General features: G+C 42.3%; 2 protein-coding genes across 4 annotated transcripts in view; one reads left to right on the top strand and one right to left on the bottom strand.

Moving 5' to 3' along the window:
- Nucleotides 1-10,110, top strand: part of LOC131887911 (mothers against decapentaplegic homolog 3-like) — a 17,313-nt gene extending 7,203 nt beyond the window's left edge. For all 3 annotated transcript variants that reach the window (XM_059236643.1, XM_059236646.1, XM_059236645.1), the window contains exons 4-7: nucleotides 4,077-4,295; nucleotides 7,246-7,679; nucleotides 7,761-7,947; nucleotides 8,387-10,110. In XM_059236643.1, coding sequence (XP_059092626.1) covers nucleotides 4,077-4,295; nucleotides 7,246-7,679; nucleotides 7,761-7,947; nucleotides 8,387-8,674 — 1,128 coding nt within the window. In that variant the 3' untranslated portion in view covers nucleotides 8,675-10,110. The remainder of the gene's footprint in view (nucleotides 1-4,076; nucleotides 4,296-7,245; nucleotides 7,680-7,760; nucleotides 7,948-8,386) is intronic.
- A 2,077-nt stretch (nucleotides 10,111-12,187) lies between these two features.
- On the bottom strand, nucleotides 12,188-14,218 carry LOC131887912 (uncharacterized). Its single transcript, XM_059236647.1, has 3 exons — nucleotides 13,596-14,218; nucleotides 12,582-12,713; nucleotides 12,188-12,513 (listed from the first exon to the last, which is right to left on the bottom strand). The coding sequence occupies exons 1-3, from the start codon at nucleotides 14,161-14,163 to the stop codon at nucleotides 12,386-12,388; spliced, it is 828 nt and encodes a 275-aa protein (XP_059092630.1). The 5' UTR covers nucleotides 14,164-14,218; the 3' UTR covers nucleotides 12,188-12,385.

The following is a 14,218-nucleotide window of genomic DNA, read 5'->3' as shown; positions in this document are numbered from 1 at the left end:
ACGATCACTGGATGGAAGACTCCAGGTCAGAGAACAAACCCATTTAACCATAAGCCTTACTTGAGGGTTAGAAATCTCGGTCTGGAATTGCTTCTTGATCCTCGGGAGAAGGTGGGGGGGGGGGTCTTTTGAGAGATTGTAACTTGTCTAGAGTTGTCCTTTCGGCTCATCCACATTTTGTCAGCGAAATGTTCAAGTGTTGCCATTTATTACGATCTCGACAATGAAACTCCCAAGGGATTAGCATCGCGGGGATAAAAGGTTAATTTGGAAATGAAGTGTTGCCTTCAAGAAGACAGATGATCCAATAAAGTCGCAAAATGGCAACCTATTTGTCAATGGTGCCTGTTCATTACCTTGATGTAGTGGGAGCAATGATATGTCAAAGATAATTGTATGGTATCTTATTGAAGATGAATTGTGCTGTGTTGGTTTGATGGGTGCATCAGAACTTTCCCTTTTCCATTATATGACGGCTGGGGTATCTCTTGTTGTTAAAAAAAAGAAATTTATATTGCCAAACTTGTTTTCATATCTCATGGGCTTTCGAGTTACTTCACATATTCCATTACGGAATTACGAAGCACTTAATTGAATGGAGAAATGGCGACTACTCTTTTAGCGGATAAATCATCCGTCAAAACCACTTGCCATTGTGATTCATCAAACTAGATTTTTTTTTTCAAATCTTTGACGGGTTATAGCTCGTCCATTGCAATTGGGAACGTCAAGTGCTAACTTTTCATAGAAGTTGCAAGCCAAATATGAATTGAAACAGATTTTAAGTGCTTAAAAAGTGAGGAAAAAAAACTTTGAAGGTCTGGTGGCTAAAATATCTCGTAGAACCTGTCCGCCAGACCGATGTCAGCAAATTACACAAATCGAATTCTCGAGAGGCTCAATCACTCATGAATCCAAAAGTGGCCAGACTTGATACGAAATTTCTTCTTCACCCTGGCCACGTGTTTCCTTGACAAGTTGATTGGAACGCGGGCAGCCTTTGTGGCGGTGATGAGGATCTCGTGTGGGACGAGGGTGGAATTATTTCCATTATCGTGTTATTTTTTGTCACCCGGAATTGGCTGGATCCTTTCGCCAAGCTCCCCAACCTGTCTACCACTTTGGAATAATAATCAGCTCAAGATGACTCGACAGGTTCGACTTTATTTTTCGCACAAGTCATTTCCAGGCCTTCGCTAGGTTTCATGTGCTCTCGTAAAAAGGGCATATTTTTTATGATTGTCATCATCGTGATGATCCACTTCAAATTGGACTGTGGAGAAAGAGGAACCCACAGATCCATGAATAAGTTATTTCGTTATGTCGATGGCTAATTAATAGCCTCACCAACCAATTGTCCATCCACGTTTAAATTGAGAGCACTGGCCCAGCTATAAATGCAATAACGACCATATGCTACGATCCACCTCGAGTATATGTAATATGTAAACCTTAACCACATAAGTATGCTCGTTTAAGGTTCCTTTACAATGTTACAGTACTTTAATTGATAACTGGGAATCACTTCCTAATAAGAATATTAATAGGTGCACCCTTGGGCGTGGGTCAAAAGATGGGACTGGGTAAAGACGAACGGTTTTTGGAACATCTTTCTGAAAGTAATGGCGAGTACTTCAAATGATAGCACTAACCGTTATCACGTTGCAACGCAAGGACAGGTGGGGAATATTGTCAATCCACATATAGGTTTATGAAAATGATCATGTGCTTGGAAAGGTCTTCCACACTGAAAGGATTGGCGGGGTTGAGATTCAAATTTCTACAACTTCCACCTCTAGAAAAGAACGTATAAACATTACTAGCTAACAGATATGCATGAAAACCAGTTTTTTAGAAACCATTACGATGCCTCCTCATTGACAGAATCTCAGGCATGAAAACCAGTTTTTTAGAAACCATTACGATGCCTCCTCATTGACAGAATCTCAGTTTTTTTCTGACTTTGACTCAGAATCTCAGCAAATATAGAATTTACTTTTGGAGGTTTGCGTGTCACTCATAGATTAGTTTTTGTCACTGTTATTTCAACTAAACATACCAAATAGCATACTTGTTTCTTCACACTCAGTAGCGCCAAATTTCCCCTTCTAATGAATGCAACTTTGAATTTGAAATTTTTTTTTTAAATGAAAGGTGTTTCAATTAATTAAATATGATGATTGGTCGATTATCGATATACCCAAAAAGTCGTACATAGATAAACACTTCTGTTTCATTATCAATGCAGGGACAAATATTAAGGCTATCAGAGGCATTTTTGTGCCAGAGAAAAGGGATACTACTAAACTATATTCAAACCAGTGGACAACCTTAGTTTTGTCGCACATATCACGCAACCTCTTAATCTCTTCATTGACCCATGCAGCCTTGCGTTGGATTTCGATTGCAGTTCGATTCTATCGTTGGCTATTTCAAAGAGACCGGAGATTAAAGTGTCCATTTAAATTTCCTGGCAATGACTTGGCACAAAAGAGGAAAGTGCCTAATGCATCCTGGAATTTCCCCATCTTTCCTTCCGCTGAAAGTATTGCTCGTTTTTCTTCGAGATCCCAAACTTGTTGCTAGTGGATCTAGCCTTGAAGGAATAGCCCTCGCAACTCTCGTTGGGAACGTAAACAAATGGCTCTTGCGATTCAATCGGGAAGAAGACCAAATTTGTCTCTGCTTGCTTTTGTCTCTGTACATATCAGAACGAAGGATCAAGCTCTGAGAGCTTTGTGTCACTGAAATGAAACCAACCTTCACTCCACACAGTGTGTTCAAACAACTTTGGGTGATACAACGTGGAACAAAATAGGTTTAGGCCAAGATCCTATTTATGGGTCATCAACAAGTTCGGAGCCACAGCTTGTTGTTTCTCGTGGATCAGGTGTCCCATGCAAATTTCCTTCAAAATGTAATGTCACTGCTTCAGCCAGCCTTATTAGCCATTATCACAAAAAAAATGTTTTTGACATCGTTGCTGGAAAAAGTATTTTGATCCCTTGCTCGTCTGTAGTAAATATTGTGTTTAAATCCTATGAATCTTCTCCACCAGTAACTAGACGAGAATTGAGATTCAAACGACTTTTGAACCTGGTAGGCATCAGTTGCTATTAACAGAAGTTTCGATCGTAATTGCCACAAGTGGTCAGTGTGTATCAATTTTCAACACCACCAGAAACCTCGATCAAATATGGTGGCCACTATCGGCTCCATCCAAGCTTTTCAGATCCCTTCTGGAATACTTACCGATAAAACTCGGATCAAGTCATCACTTGAACAACACCCTGTTTTACGTACACTGCTTGACGTTATCCATATCCCAATTGTTGTACTAGCTTTGGTGTGGCGAGACAGCTGACAGCTTTTCCCAAAAGTCATCTCGAAGTGCGTGAGTGCGAGTTGTGCTACGCCACATTGCAAAATTTCCTTGCAGCTTCTGAAGGGACATAGAAAAGGCAAAAACTGGCAAATGAGACTCTCTCGGAGACTCTGTCGTGAAAGGCACTGTGGACTCCTTTTACTTTTATGTACTTGTAGTGGGAGAAGTGGCGATGGGCATGGAGTAGTGTTTTTATGTTGCCCCGCCTCGCCTGTCTTCTTTGAGATCTTGTTATCAGCCGAGGGGAAATAAATGACCCTCGTGCTTTGGCAGGAACTTGCCAAGTCCTTGCGCATTTTGTCAGCAATTGTACCAAGTTGGACCGTTTGATAAATGTATTTCCTTGCTCTAAGACGGTGAGGATCCCACTTTTTACTCGTGGGTTACAATCGGAGCTCGTGTCGAGTGGGAACTTGGAACTCGATTCATATTTATGCATTACTTAATGAGGGTTCTTGTGCAAAAAAGACCCTGTCCTCTTGCTCCACGCATTAGTCAGTCCATTTGGGCATCTTATCGGATCCATTTATCGTCTAACTCCCATTCTCTCTAGTGGCATATCAAGCAACTAAACTTGGGTCCACTTTCGGATTGTGATTGAAGTGAAAAATGATTACCGGTTGTCCTGAAGCCGTTTTAATCCAGGACTTACCGTACCTCAAGTTGTCTTTCTTTATCCCGTGCGTTGCAGGTATCTCAAAAGAAGGGCCTTCCTCACGTGATCTATTGTCGTCTGTGGCGTTTTCCGGATCTTCAATCCCACCATGAGCTCAAACCGGTGGAACATTGCAATTTCGCATTCCATCTCCGCCGTGAGGAGGTATGTGTCAACCCTTACCATTACACCAAGGTCGACCAGCCTACCCTTCCCGCCGTGCTCGTGCCCACCAACATGAGGAATAACGTTGAGGTGAGTCATGGATCACATTAGAACACATCATGGCATTCAGAAGAGGGAGGGAAAGGGGACGTGCCACGGGATCAATCAAGTGTCTTCTTTGCACATGGATGGAATAATGGTTTAGTAATGCAAAAGAGACATGATAGGTTTTTTTATGAAGGCGAGTTATTACGATTTAAGTTGACAGGGGTGGGTGGCAATTTTAATGTTTTGCTCATGAGTCATTAGAAGCCATGTGAAAGAATGTGTTCAAAACATATGTTCTATGGTCCCTAAATGAGAGCAAATATGCATTGAGAGCTCGAACCTGTATTTGGCAATTTGATAATATTTCGAAGGACCAAGACTTTGAATTTTTTGCTCCGCACAATGGAGTTATTGTATACGATCAAAATCTCTTCTTACCAAGATGTACTAAAAATTGGTCGATTTTATTGCAGATGCACATTGAATAATACGAAAGATATTTGGCTCGGATGAGCTGGGTTGACGTACTCTAAATCGAGTAATTGTTATACCATTCGAATTTTCTCAAAAAGAAATGTCTCGAGTGCTCGATCTTCCTTTCAAGTTACATGCAACTGTTCATGTCGCTTATTCACTTGTCATCACGCAGAGATGAGAGTTTACATTGAAGTAGAAATGAGCTCAAAACCAATCCGGCTAAAAGATCGAGAGGAGATTCAAATCTCAATTCAAGCGTGAAGCACTCGACCGCCCATCCACCAAATGCAACCAGACAGGCCCAAGGTATTCCTATTTATGGCTGAGATCACGTTTCGCTCGAAGTCGATTGTCTCTTGGAGAGGTTAATAGGTCGACTGATGCTTCGAAACCGATGGTCTCGTGTTTAGAAGATTTGATTCCTCGGGACGAGAACAACCTTGGAACAGGATGAAAATGAATCCTTGTTATTCCCGGGGGACGCGCCGCCTGGAATTTTGTTCGCAGTCATTTCCAAATTTATGCCCCTCTTCCACCCAAGTTGCCTCTCCATACCGATGGTGGATGGTCCCAGGGGAAGCCCTGCAGACTCTGAATTTATACCAGATACAGCACCTGTTCAAGTTAATAGCATCTGAAAGTGCATCATCATCATATGGTTCAAAGATGCTATCAGGGGGACCCTCCTAAGCATTGAGAGTCTCGAGGATGCTCTCCCAACACCTTGTTGCTTAACGGAGTGAAACCAGTGGAAGCAATAGCATCCGGGTCCCACTAACTTATGACTCCCCAAGGCACTCCAAACTCTGTACAGACTTGGAATTGGCGAGGCTCTGGCTACTTTCGTCTGCCGATCTTGAACAGAACTCGAACTAGAAGAATTCGGGAACGACAGAGTTTGTTGGAATTGAATTTCAGCTTTGGCTCGATTGCAGTGGGGGATAGATGGTACTTGGTTTTTGTCTGGTTTTGCAACCATAAGCCGTAAAAGTTTTTTCCTCCTCCTCCTCCTCTTCCTCTCTCTATAATTCTAATGTCCACCAGTTCAAGTACTTGGCTCGGTTTGGTTCGGTATTTCGCTCTCCACCATGCTTTGTTGGTAGATCGATATCCCACTCCACCAAAATTGAATAGTGCAAAGGAAAATGATCTCGACAGAGGGCCGAAGCTGATGTGTCTTTCGTCGTACTAGTTTTTGCAAGCTGGTTTTTTCAGACCACCAGTCTAGTCTCCAGTCGCAGGTAGCAACCGAGAATGCGCGGAAATCCATTGCCTTGAGGTCTGGGCCTGAAAGAAAAAAAAAACCACACCACATTCTGTAGTCCGTCTGGGTCTGGTCGGTTGGTAAGGGACACCACCCATTCGTGAGATCGTATTTACGACTCGAGGTGAATCTGTGACCCATCGTCATCGTATCGTGGTCCATCCGTATCATGACTCGGGAGAAAAGGCCCCGTTTTGCTTGGATTTTCTCGCTTCTTCCCGTCTTGGCCAATGAATAAGTTCGCCGATCCCTTGCTCGTTCTCCTTCATCTCTCAGTTCACTCTCGCTCGGGTGTTCCAAAGCGACTTCATGTCTCAGACGAAACCACAGACGGGAATTTGTACTCTACTACATTTCCTTGCGCTTCTCAGAGTTCGCGCCAGCTTGCAAAAAATGGCTTCAGTCCGTATTGTGCGCGCGAGCGCGCCGTTAAAGGGGCCAATCGAAAGAAGCGAGGCCGTGCAAAAAAATTTGCAAGTCTTTCCCGGCTCGGCGGAACACATTGCGCTGTACACGTACCATGTTAGCCAACTTCGAGGTGTATGTACTACAACAGTTGGACGTACTCGAGCAGGAAAATAGGCCGCTTTTATGGGCCTCGAGCATGAATGTTGAGCGTTATTCTCGTTTGTTGTGCTTTCCGAGTTGGTTCAACGGGGTGTGCTTTAAGGCCAAAGTAATAGACCGTTCCCTTGCTTTTGGATGTTCCTAGTAACACAAGTGGTGGATGAATTAGTCACTACTTGGATGGTGAAGGCTTGAGAGTGTGTGAGTGTGACTGTGAGTGAGTGTGGATGTTTTCGGTGTATGCTTGAGCCGGGGTAAAATTATGCCAAGTCAACAGCTTCGTTGAAATGGGATGAAAACCTATCGGATTTCAATCGGCAATGCGTTTTCAAGAATTAGTCAAAGGGAAAGTAGTCGCCTGTACGATTTGAGAGAAGGGGGCATTCGCTTGGTCGAAGATGATGGAACTTGGGTCATCGGCCACACCAGGGTCCCAATGGAATGCTAGTGACTTTGAAGAACTCCTGCTCAACTTTGCGGCCGAACAGTGCAAGGTGATCCAATTCAAAACCAAAACAATGTCTCAAAAATGCTCAAGTGAATCGCTTGTTTCTCTTCCTTGCACTTCAATCATCTGTTCTTGTCAAATTCTGCATTTTCGCGGCTCGGTCCTGGATAGCGAAGCCATCCTGGTGGTGTCTTGGTTCGTCATGGGATACTAACCGATCCTGATATTTCTTGCAGATTCCCTCCGAACCTCCGGAATTACCTAGTTTGGATGATCTGACCAGCACAGTGCCCGATAACACCTCTTTTCCTCTGCCCACCAACACGCGGGCCACACCTCTGAACATCTCATCGGACACGCCTCCGCCGGGCTACATGACCGATGAAGGCGATCCCAACAGCCCGCCCATGATTTGCAATGGGAGTTTCGGCAGCAACGGCAGTCATGTGGGTGGAAGTGGCAGGGGCATGGACACGCCTTCTCCTACCTCAAATGGCCCGTCTAGCGTGAACGGAGCCCTGGTCGAGACCCAACCGGTGATGTATTGTGAGCCCGCCTTCTGGTGCGCCATCTCCTATTACGAGATGCGTACTCGGGTGGGCGAGACCTTCCACGCCAGTCAGTCCTCCATCACCGTGGACGGATTCACAGATCCGAGCAATGCGGACCGGTAAGATTCACGGAAGGCCTCCCGAGACTTCAGGACTAAAAGACATTTTCAATTTGTGTCGTGAATTTGATTTTGTTTTAGGTTTTGTCTTGGCCTTCTCTCCAATGTAAATCGCAACGAAGTAGTCGAGAATGCCCGCCGTCATATTGGCAAGGGGGTGCGATTGTACTACATCGGCGGCGAGGTATTTGCCGAATGCCTCTCCGAATCCTCTATCTTTGTTCAAAGCCCCAACTGTAATCAGCGCTATGGATGGCATCCCGCTACTGTAAGTAACATTGGTGACCTTGAGGTTTTACTTGAAAGCCGAAACTTGAAGGCTGCTTAATTTAAAGAGAGGCTTGTGACAGTTTGAAACGAGACCAATGAGAGTTGTGAGCGGTGCAATCCGCTTCAAAGATATGGGAAAGCAGACTTTCTCCTTGATTGATGGAATCGTGCTTGAGTGAACCAACCATCAGTCAACATCAAGAGGACCAGCTTAAGAGCTGCTTTGCATCAATTTTCCTACTTCTAAGAATAGATCAAGTTTGTGTTTATTATCAAATTGAGGCAAGGAGAAAGTGTTTTTGGATGAAAGATCTCCAACAGATCTCCAAACAAGGATCTTGATCCCTGAAAAGCCCCTCCTCACAACATCCTCCCTTCACTCGCGTCTTTTGTAACATTTCTCGTGAAAATAAGTCTTTGGTGATCCTCAATTCCAGGTGTGCAAAATCCCTCCCGGATGCAATCTGAAGATCTTCAACAATCAGGAATTTGCTGCCCTGCTCTCTCAGTCAGTCACTCAAGGCTTTGAGGCGGTCTACCAACTCACTCGCATGTGCACCATCCGCATGAGTTTCGTCAAGGGGTGGGGAGCGGAATACCGCAGACAGACCGTCACAGCCACGCCCTGTTGGATCGAGCTCCACCTCAATGGACCACTGCAGTGGCTGGACAGAGTCCTCACCCAAATGGGCTCACCGACAATACGGTGCTCATCCATGTCTTAAAGAACCCAACATGAGGGTTTGTCAAAAGGTCTAAACCCTCCCTCCCTCCCTCCCCCTGTTGCCCCACCTTTCGAATCATTAACTAGCCCGGTAAAAGCAAAACAGTCCGAGTCCACTCGAAAAAAATGGGTTCATAAGACCTGGATGGGGTTCTTCAAAATTGTCCATCCCACGCGTATTGAGGTCCCTTCCCATTTGGTTCGTCTGTCTGTGGGGACGCATAAAGAGTGTGTCAAACCTCCCATTTATATATATATATATTTAGAATTTCTTTGTCCGACCTCTTCAACCACAATTCAGAGCGGGTACACGAAAAATCATAAAACAGAAAAAACAGCCTATCAACTACCCTCACACCGACTTCTACTACAACTACTACTACTACCGACTTCTACAACCAGTTCTGCCACGTGTTCTAGATGCGAATCTGTTCACCCTGAGCCCTCTCCGTAGGAAGTGTTTTCCTCCTCAAAAATTAAAAAAAACCACACAGCAGCAGCAACAACAACAAAGAAGAAACAAATCCATCTTCATCCTCATATTTGTAAGAATTTAACGTTTCAACTGGAAACCAGCCCTCTCATACAAGATAGACACATACACAGATATATCTCTCCTTGATAGTTTCAAGAACCGCATGTTTTATACGCTTTATGTAGCAGGCATTACTAGTACGAACCTAGAACTCCCACTTCTTCTTCTTCTCGTGTCATCTCTGTGGTCGCTCTCTCTCATGTTTTTGGTTCGAATTGACGCTTTTGTTCCCCCCGACTTACCCGTTGCTTTCAGTGCCGATATCGTAAATTGCAACCAAATGGAACCCGACATCTGGGATATCGATTGTTCTGCTGTTGTTTTAGTTGAACTCATTATTTTTTGTTTGTAGTTGCGGAAAAGAGTTGACCACTAATTGGTTCCCGAAATAATCTTCCTTTAGCACGGTGTACTTGTAATTTTGCTGAGGCTTTAGCTGACGTGGATTGGTCGCTTTTCGGCCATGAGTAGGTGGGAATTTCATTCTCGGTTGTGAAACAAATAGATTCACGCCAAGGCTCACCTAAATCGAAAGGCAATCTTCAATCGATTGACGGCTCCCTCTTCAAATCAAGCGCATTGTAGACATTCGACCATTATTCGTATAATTATTACTATCAATGCTATCGGCCGTTGAATTGAATCATGACATTTTCCATATTAAGTATGTGAATGTACAGAGTGTATGATAGTCGAGATTTATAGGCAGATCGAGTACAACTCTCGTCCAAATCTGCAAGCTACATCCATACGATACAAGTAAAATCATACACATATATATATATATATTCTCTATTCTTTTGTTGTGTCATCCAATTGTAAACAATCGATTTAGTGAAAGCAACACTTTCGACATTATCCTGGTGACTCAGACGCTTTTGAATTACACGATCCATATTCGATATACTTGTTTTCACTTACTATTGATGGTAGTTTTCCAACATACATGCGAGGTGCAAAATGATGCTTTTCTTTTTTTATTGATTTAACAACTTACGTTACTTAAATATGGTGTGGCCTGTTATAAAAAGTTTACGGCATGTGATTGAAAATGCCTGTTTGTTGTCGATTTTTCATTTTTTTTATTTTTCTGAGAATGTTGATGCCACCCGGGTCCACCATAGATGGATTTTGCATTCCAAGATATTTAGGTGCTAGCACTTTAAAAAACGGGGTGAATCCTTAAAGACCAGGATGGTAGATAGGGATCATGTAGAAGCTTTTTTATTTCCTTGGCGTTGTTCCTCGCCTTGGGGAGGTCAACGGCGACATCACACTGAACTTGGTACTGGTGGCGTCAACATGGTTGGGCGAAATGAAAATAGTTTAATCATGGGCTGCGGCCATAAAAGTCAAGTATAGTAAAAGCTATTCAATACAGGCTGCACATTGCTTTAATGCTTAGAAGAGAAACCAAAATTGATAGACGAATGATTAGCAGATGTGAAGTGAATGCATTTTGATCTTGAAAGCTCCTCGTTCGATGCATATATTATCTTAATAATGAATATGAAGTGGATTGAAACAATTACGGAAAAGTGGAGACAAAGTAGGATGTGCAAAATTTAGTATTACCTACGTTGTTCTTTTACTTCAGTTTCGCAAATTAGATATTCTTTGAAATGTTATTTTGCATCAACCATACCCGCCAAACGATTAACATCTATTGTCTTGTATTGTTGAAAAGTGTCATATTTGTGTTTCACAAATTTATTCGTCCTGGTTGACAAGAACTCTTCTAGTTACACCGTAAGAATTGCCATGTTCCTCCTTATTGGGACATTTTTGAAAATTTACTTTAGAACCGTCCAAAGGAGATTTAGTTGAGCGGTCGCTGAAAATTTTACAAATATGAATCGAGTCTTAAAGAAGTTATTTGTAATAAGTTTCAACAAAGTCCTCAAGAAACGACAAAATCTATAACATTGTTTGTTGTATGCATTGTCTACAGAATTCAAGTGAATGCGTCACTAAGTGTACTCATGATGATTGTAAAACACATTTACAAAGATTATACTTTTTATGTGTTTCAAGTGGCATTATATGGCATTTTTAACTATTGTGAGACTAAGCAAAAAAAGAAAAATAATTTTTCGTATTTGAGATATTCAAAATTGATATCAGTTCAGTTCTTTGGGAAATAACATATAACGGGGGCATTTTAGGGCTAAAAATGATAAATATTTACCATTAAATCCCATGTAACTAAGTAGCGGTGAAATCGATGATATCATAATCTATATTCAAGAGCTAACGAAGTATTCTCCTAATTTACATTGAGTAGGCTTTTGAAAATTCTAGTTTTTATAAGATTTTTAGGTATGTAAGATTTGTATGTGGGCTAGAATTCCATAAAGCAATAAAATCAAAATTGTTCCCCATGGTTTTTTGAGGTAGAAAATTCCAAGATGTGTTTGGGAATTTCCGTCAAAACTTTAAATGGTATTTTTGCCACTGTGTTGGCCAAGGAGTTCTCCAGAGCCGTCCTTGTCTTGGCGCAATATCAGACTATTGTTTGCTTCAACAACCCGGCAAATTGAACTACATGACAAATTCAGTCTATGCCTGGTGCAGGTTGCCTGTGATGTTTGTCTAACTTGTCCCTCCACAAAATGCCCAAAATCAGGGTGCAACACCACCTTTTTCTTGGAATTTTTTCGTTTATTTCACATGGCTAATTGATGTATTTTAAGTTAGACTGGAAAGTGTGTTCATTAAGGACAACAGAGATGCAAATTTGAGAACAAGGCTGGTCAATAACTGGCAAGGTCACGTAATAAAGCTTCAAAATGTTGCTTTCAGAAAGGACAATCTTACATCCAGTACTATAGTATATTGCACTGGATTGCACAATATCTGTTGAGTAGCTTGCCCCTTTGGATCCGAAAATGACACGTTATCCAACGCACAACTTGATTGCTAGATGGTGGAGTAATGCCACTCTGGCAAAGTTCTCTCTCTCTTTTAAAAAGATATGTGTTACAATTAGTTTCGTTTATTCCAATTCATACATAAAGTACCTTGTTTTTAATTGTCATTCGTTGCTTAGTTCAATGTTTTTTTTAGAACTGTTGCAATTCCAGGAATATTTCTGCTTTAAATTTCAACCCTCCTTCCATCTTGAAATATGCTGATCCACTCAATTACTCAAGCGCACCTTGCTATTTTCTTCAACTTTTAACTCCTGAGGAATGAGTGTGTAAAGATAGGCTCAGCCCCAATCCGCTCAGAAGGATTGCGTTTCACCATCAGTCGAACGAAGTCTTGCAAGGTCGGATTTGGGATCATTGACAGCTTATCTGTCACTGGAATACAAAACGGACACAAGAGCACAATGAAATGTTCAGGGAGATCCATGACATGAAAGACATACCTCTGGGTGATCGCCCACAGATCATCTCGAAAGTGATCATTCCACAGGAGAAGATGTCAGCCGACGGTTTTATTTTGGGGACGGGTTGAGACTTCTTTAATTCGGGAGCCAAATAAATCATATTGGAACCACCTGGAACGGACGCAGTAATCAGTTCTAGACACACGTGGGTGAGGGTTTCGTTTAGATTGGTTAAAAGATGAGGGCTCTGTTGCAGTCAGTGCGTTTTCCCGTTTTTCTCAATGCATTGATAATGAATACATTGTTCCGATATTCCTACTTTCCTTAGGCGAAAACAACATGACTTGGGGGAAATTTTGCACATGCTGAGATGTATGCTGAAAGATGTGAATGCTTCTTAGAAGACACTTGCAAGAAGGCTACCTAAATATTTTTATGCATTGTGGAGTGGAAAGCCCTGCATCTTTCAAGGAACAAGAATGTCGTCACTAACAAATTGGGACAATATCAATAAAGGGGGTGGTTTTTTTTTGCTACGGTCGCAGTATTGTTCCGTGTTTTTCCTTAAATCGTTGGCTTGTACTTTTTGCTACAAAAAATTAAGTGACTATAAGGTCTAAGCCCCCATGTTCCCCTAACATGAAACCCTGGATCAAGGATGATCCATAAGAAATCAAGTCTTTTGTTGGGGAGCCTTCAACCGAATAAAGCCTTTAGTTAGGCTCGATTCCTGCAAAAGTTGAGAAAACCAAAGGAATTACGCAAGAACTAGTTTTTGACACTGCAAAAACAATGGCAGTTCGTTTTTCTTGCCTTTTGCTGCTCAGAAAAGTAGTTACCTGACTGGCTCCTTGCATATGCAAATTGATTTTTGAAACGGAATCATCGTTTGAGTACTGCCCGTCTACCCATTCTGAATAAGCAAATACTATCTTGTCAACCATTTCAGAACATAAATAAGATTTACCTGTAACATTTCCTAAACTAAAACATACATTCAACCACACAATTGTCACTCTAGATAATATAAAACTATACTTATCAAAGACTTACCCTTGGCCTTGATGTCGCTCAATAAGGCTTCTGGAAAAAAACCAAAGTCGGAAATCTTAACTTTTGAGTCCACCATGGTCACTTGTGGTGTGAGAGAATCCAAAATGACATTCTCGGGTTTCAAATGAATCAGCACCACTTTGCGCATATGTAGGTAGATTAGACCGTCAAGAACTTGCGAAATGACATTCCGGATCCCGTTGATCGCCAGGGGTTTCCCGAATTCCGGCCCTTTGTTCAAAAGTGACCGCAAGTTCGTTGGATGAGCTTCCGTCACTAATCCAACAAGGCCATCCGAGAGAGTGGTTTCACCGAAGATCCTGACCAGATGTTTATGCTTCAAGTCCTTCAAGGACTTGTTGTAGACTTTGGATAGACTCGGGATGGATTGTGGATACTTCTTCACTGCCAAATAGAGGATGTCTATCACGTTGGAAGGATTCTTGGCCTTGTAGACTTCTAAGACCGACCCAAAAGAACCATTTGCCACATTTGGCGATGAGAGGACTCGAATTTTCTCGAACTCATCGCTCAAGTTCAGGATTGGCAAATCAAGCGATTCGGACATCGTGTCTAGAGTCACAACCTGATTGACTGATCGTCCTTGATCGCTTAGTACTCCC

Source organism: Tigriopus californicus, chromosome 10 (assembly GCF_007210705.1).
Source record: "Tigriopus californicus strain San Diego chromosome 10, Tcal_SD_v2.1, whole genome shotgun sequence".
Classification (NCBI taxonomy): Eukaryota; Metazoa; Arthropoda; class Copepoda; order Harpacticoida; family Harpacticidae; genus Tigriopus; species Tigriopus californicus.
The sequence above is the reverse complement of the archived record's forward strand: the minus strand, read 5'-3'. Positions and strand labels throughout refer to the sequence as shown.

Bases quoted from the DNA above. Each gene is read 5' to 3' on its own strand.
- LOC131887912 (XM_059236647.1), bottom strand. From the start codon at position 14,163: ATGTCCGAATCGCTTGATTTGCCAATCCTGAACTTGAGCGATGAGTTC. The intron at 12,714-13,595 runs GTAAGTCTTTGA...CGTCCGTTCCAG, and splicing joins GAGCGACATCAAGGCCAAGG to GTGGTTCCAATATGATTTAT. The intron at 12,514-12,581 runs GTATGTCTTTCA...TTTGTATTCCAG, and splicing joins CTGTGGGCGATCACCCAGAG to TGACAGATAAGCTGTCAATG.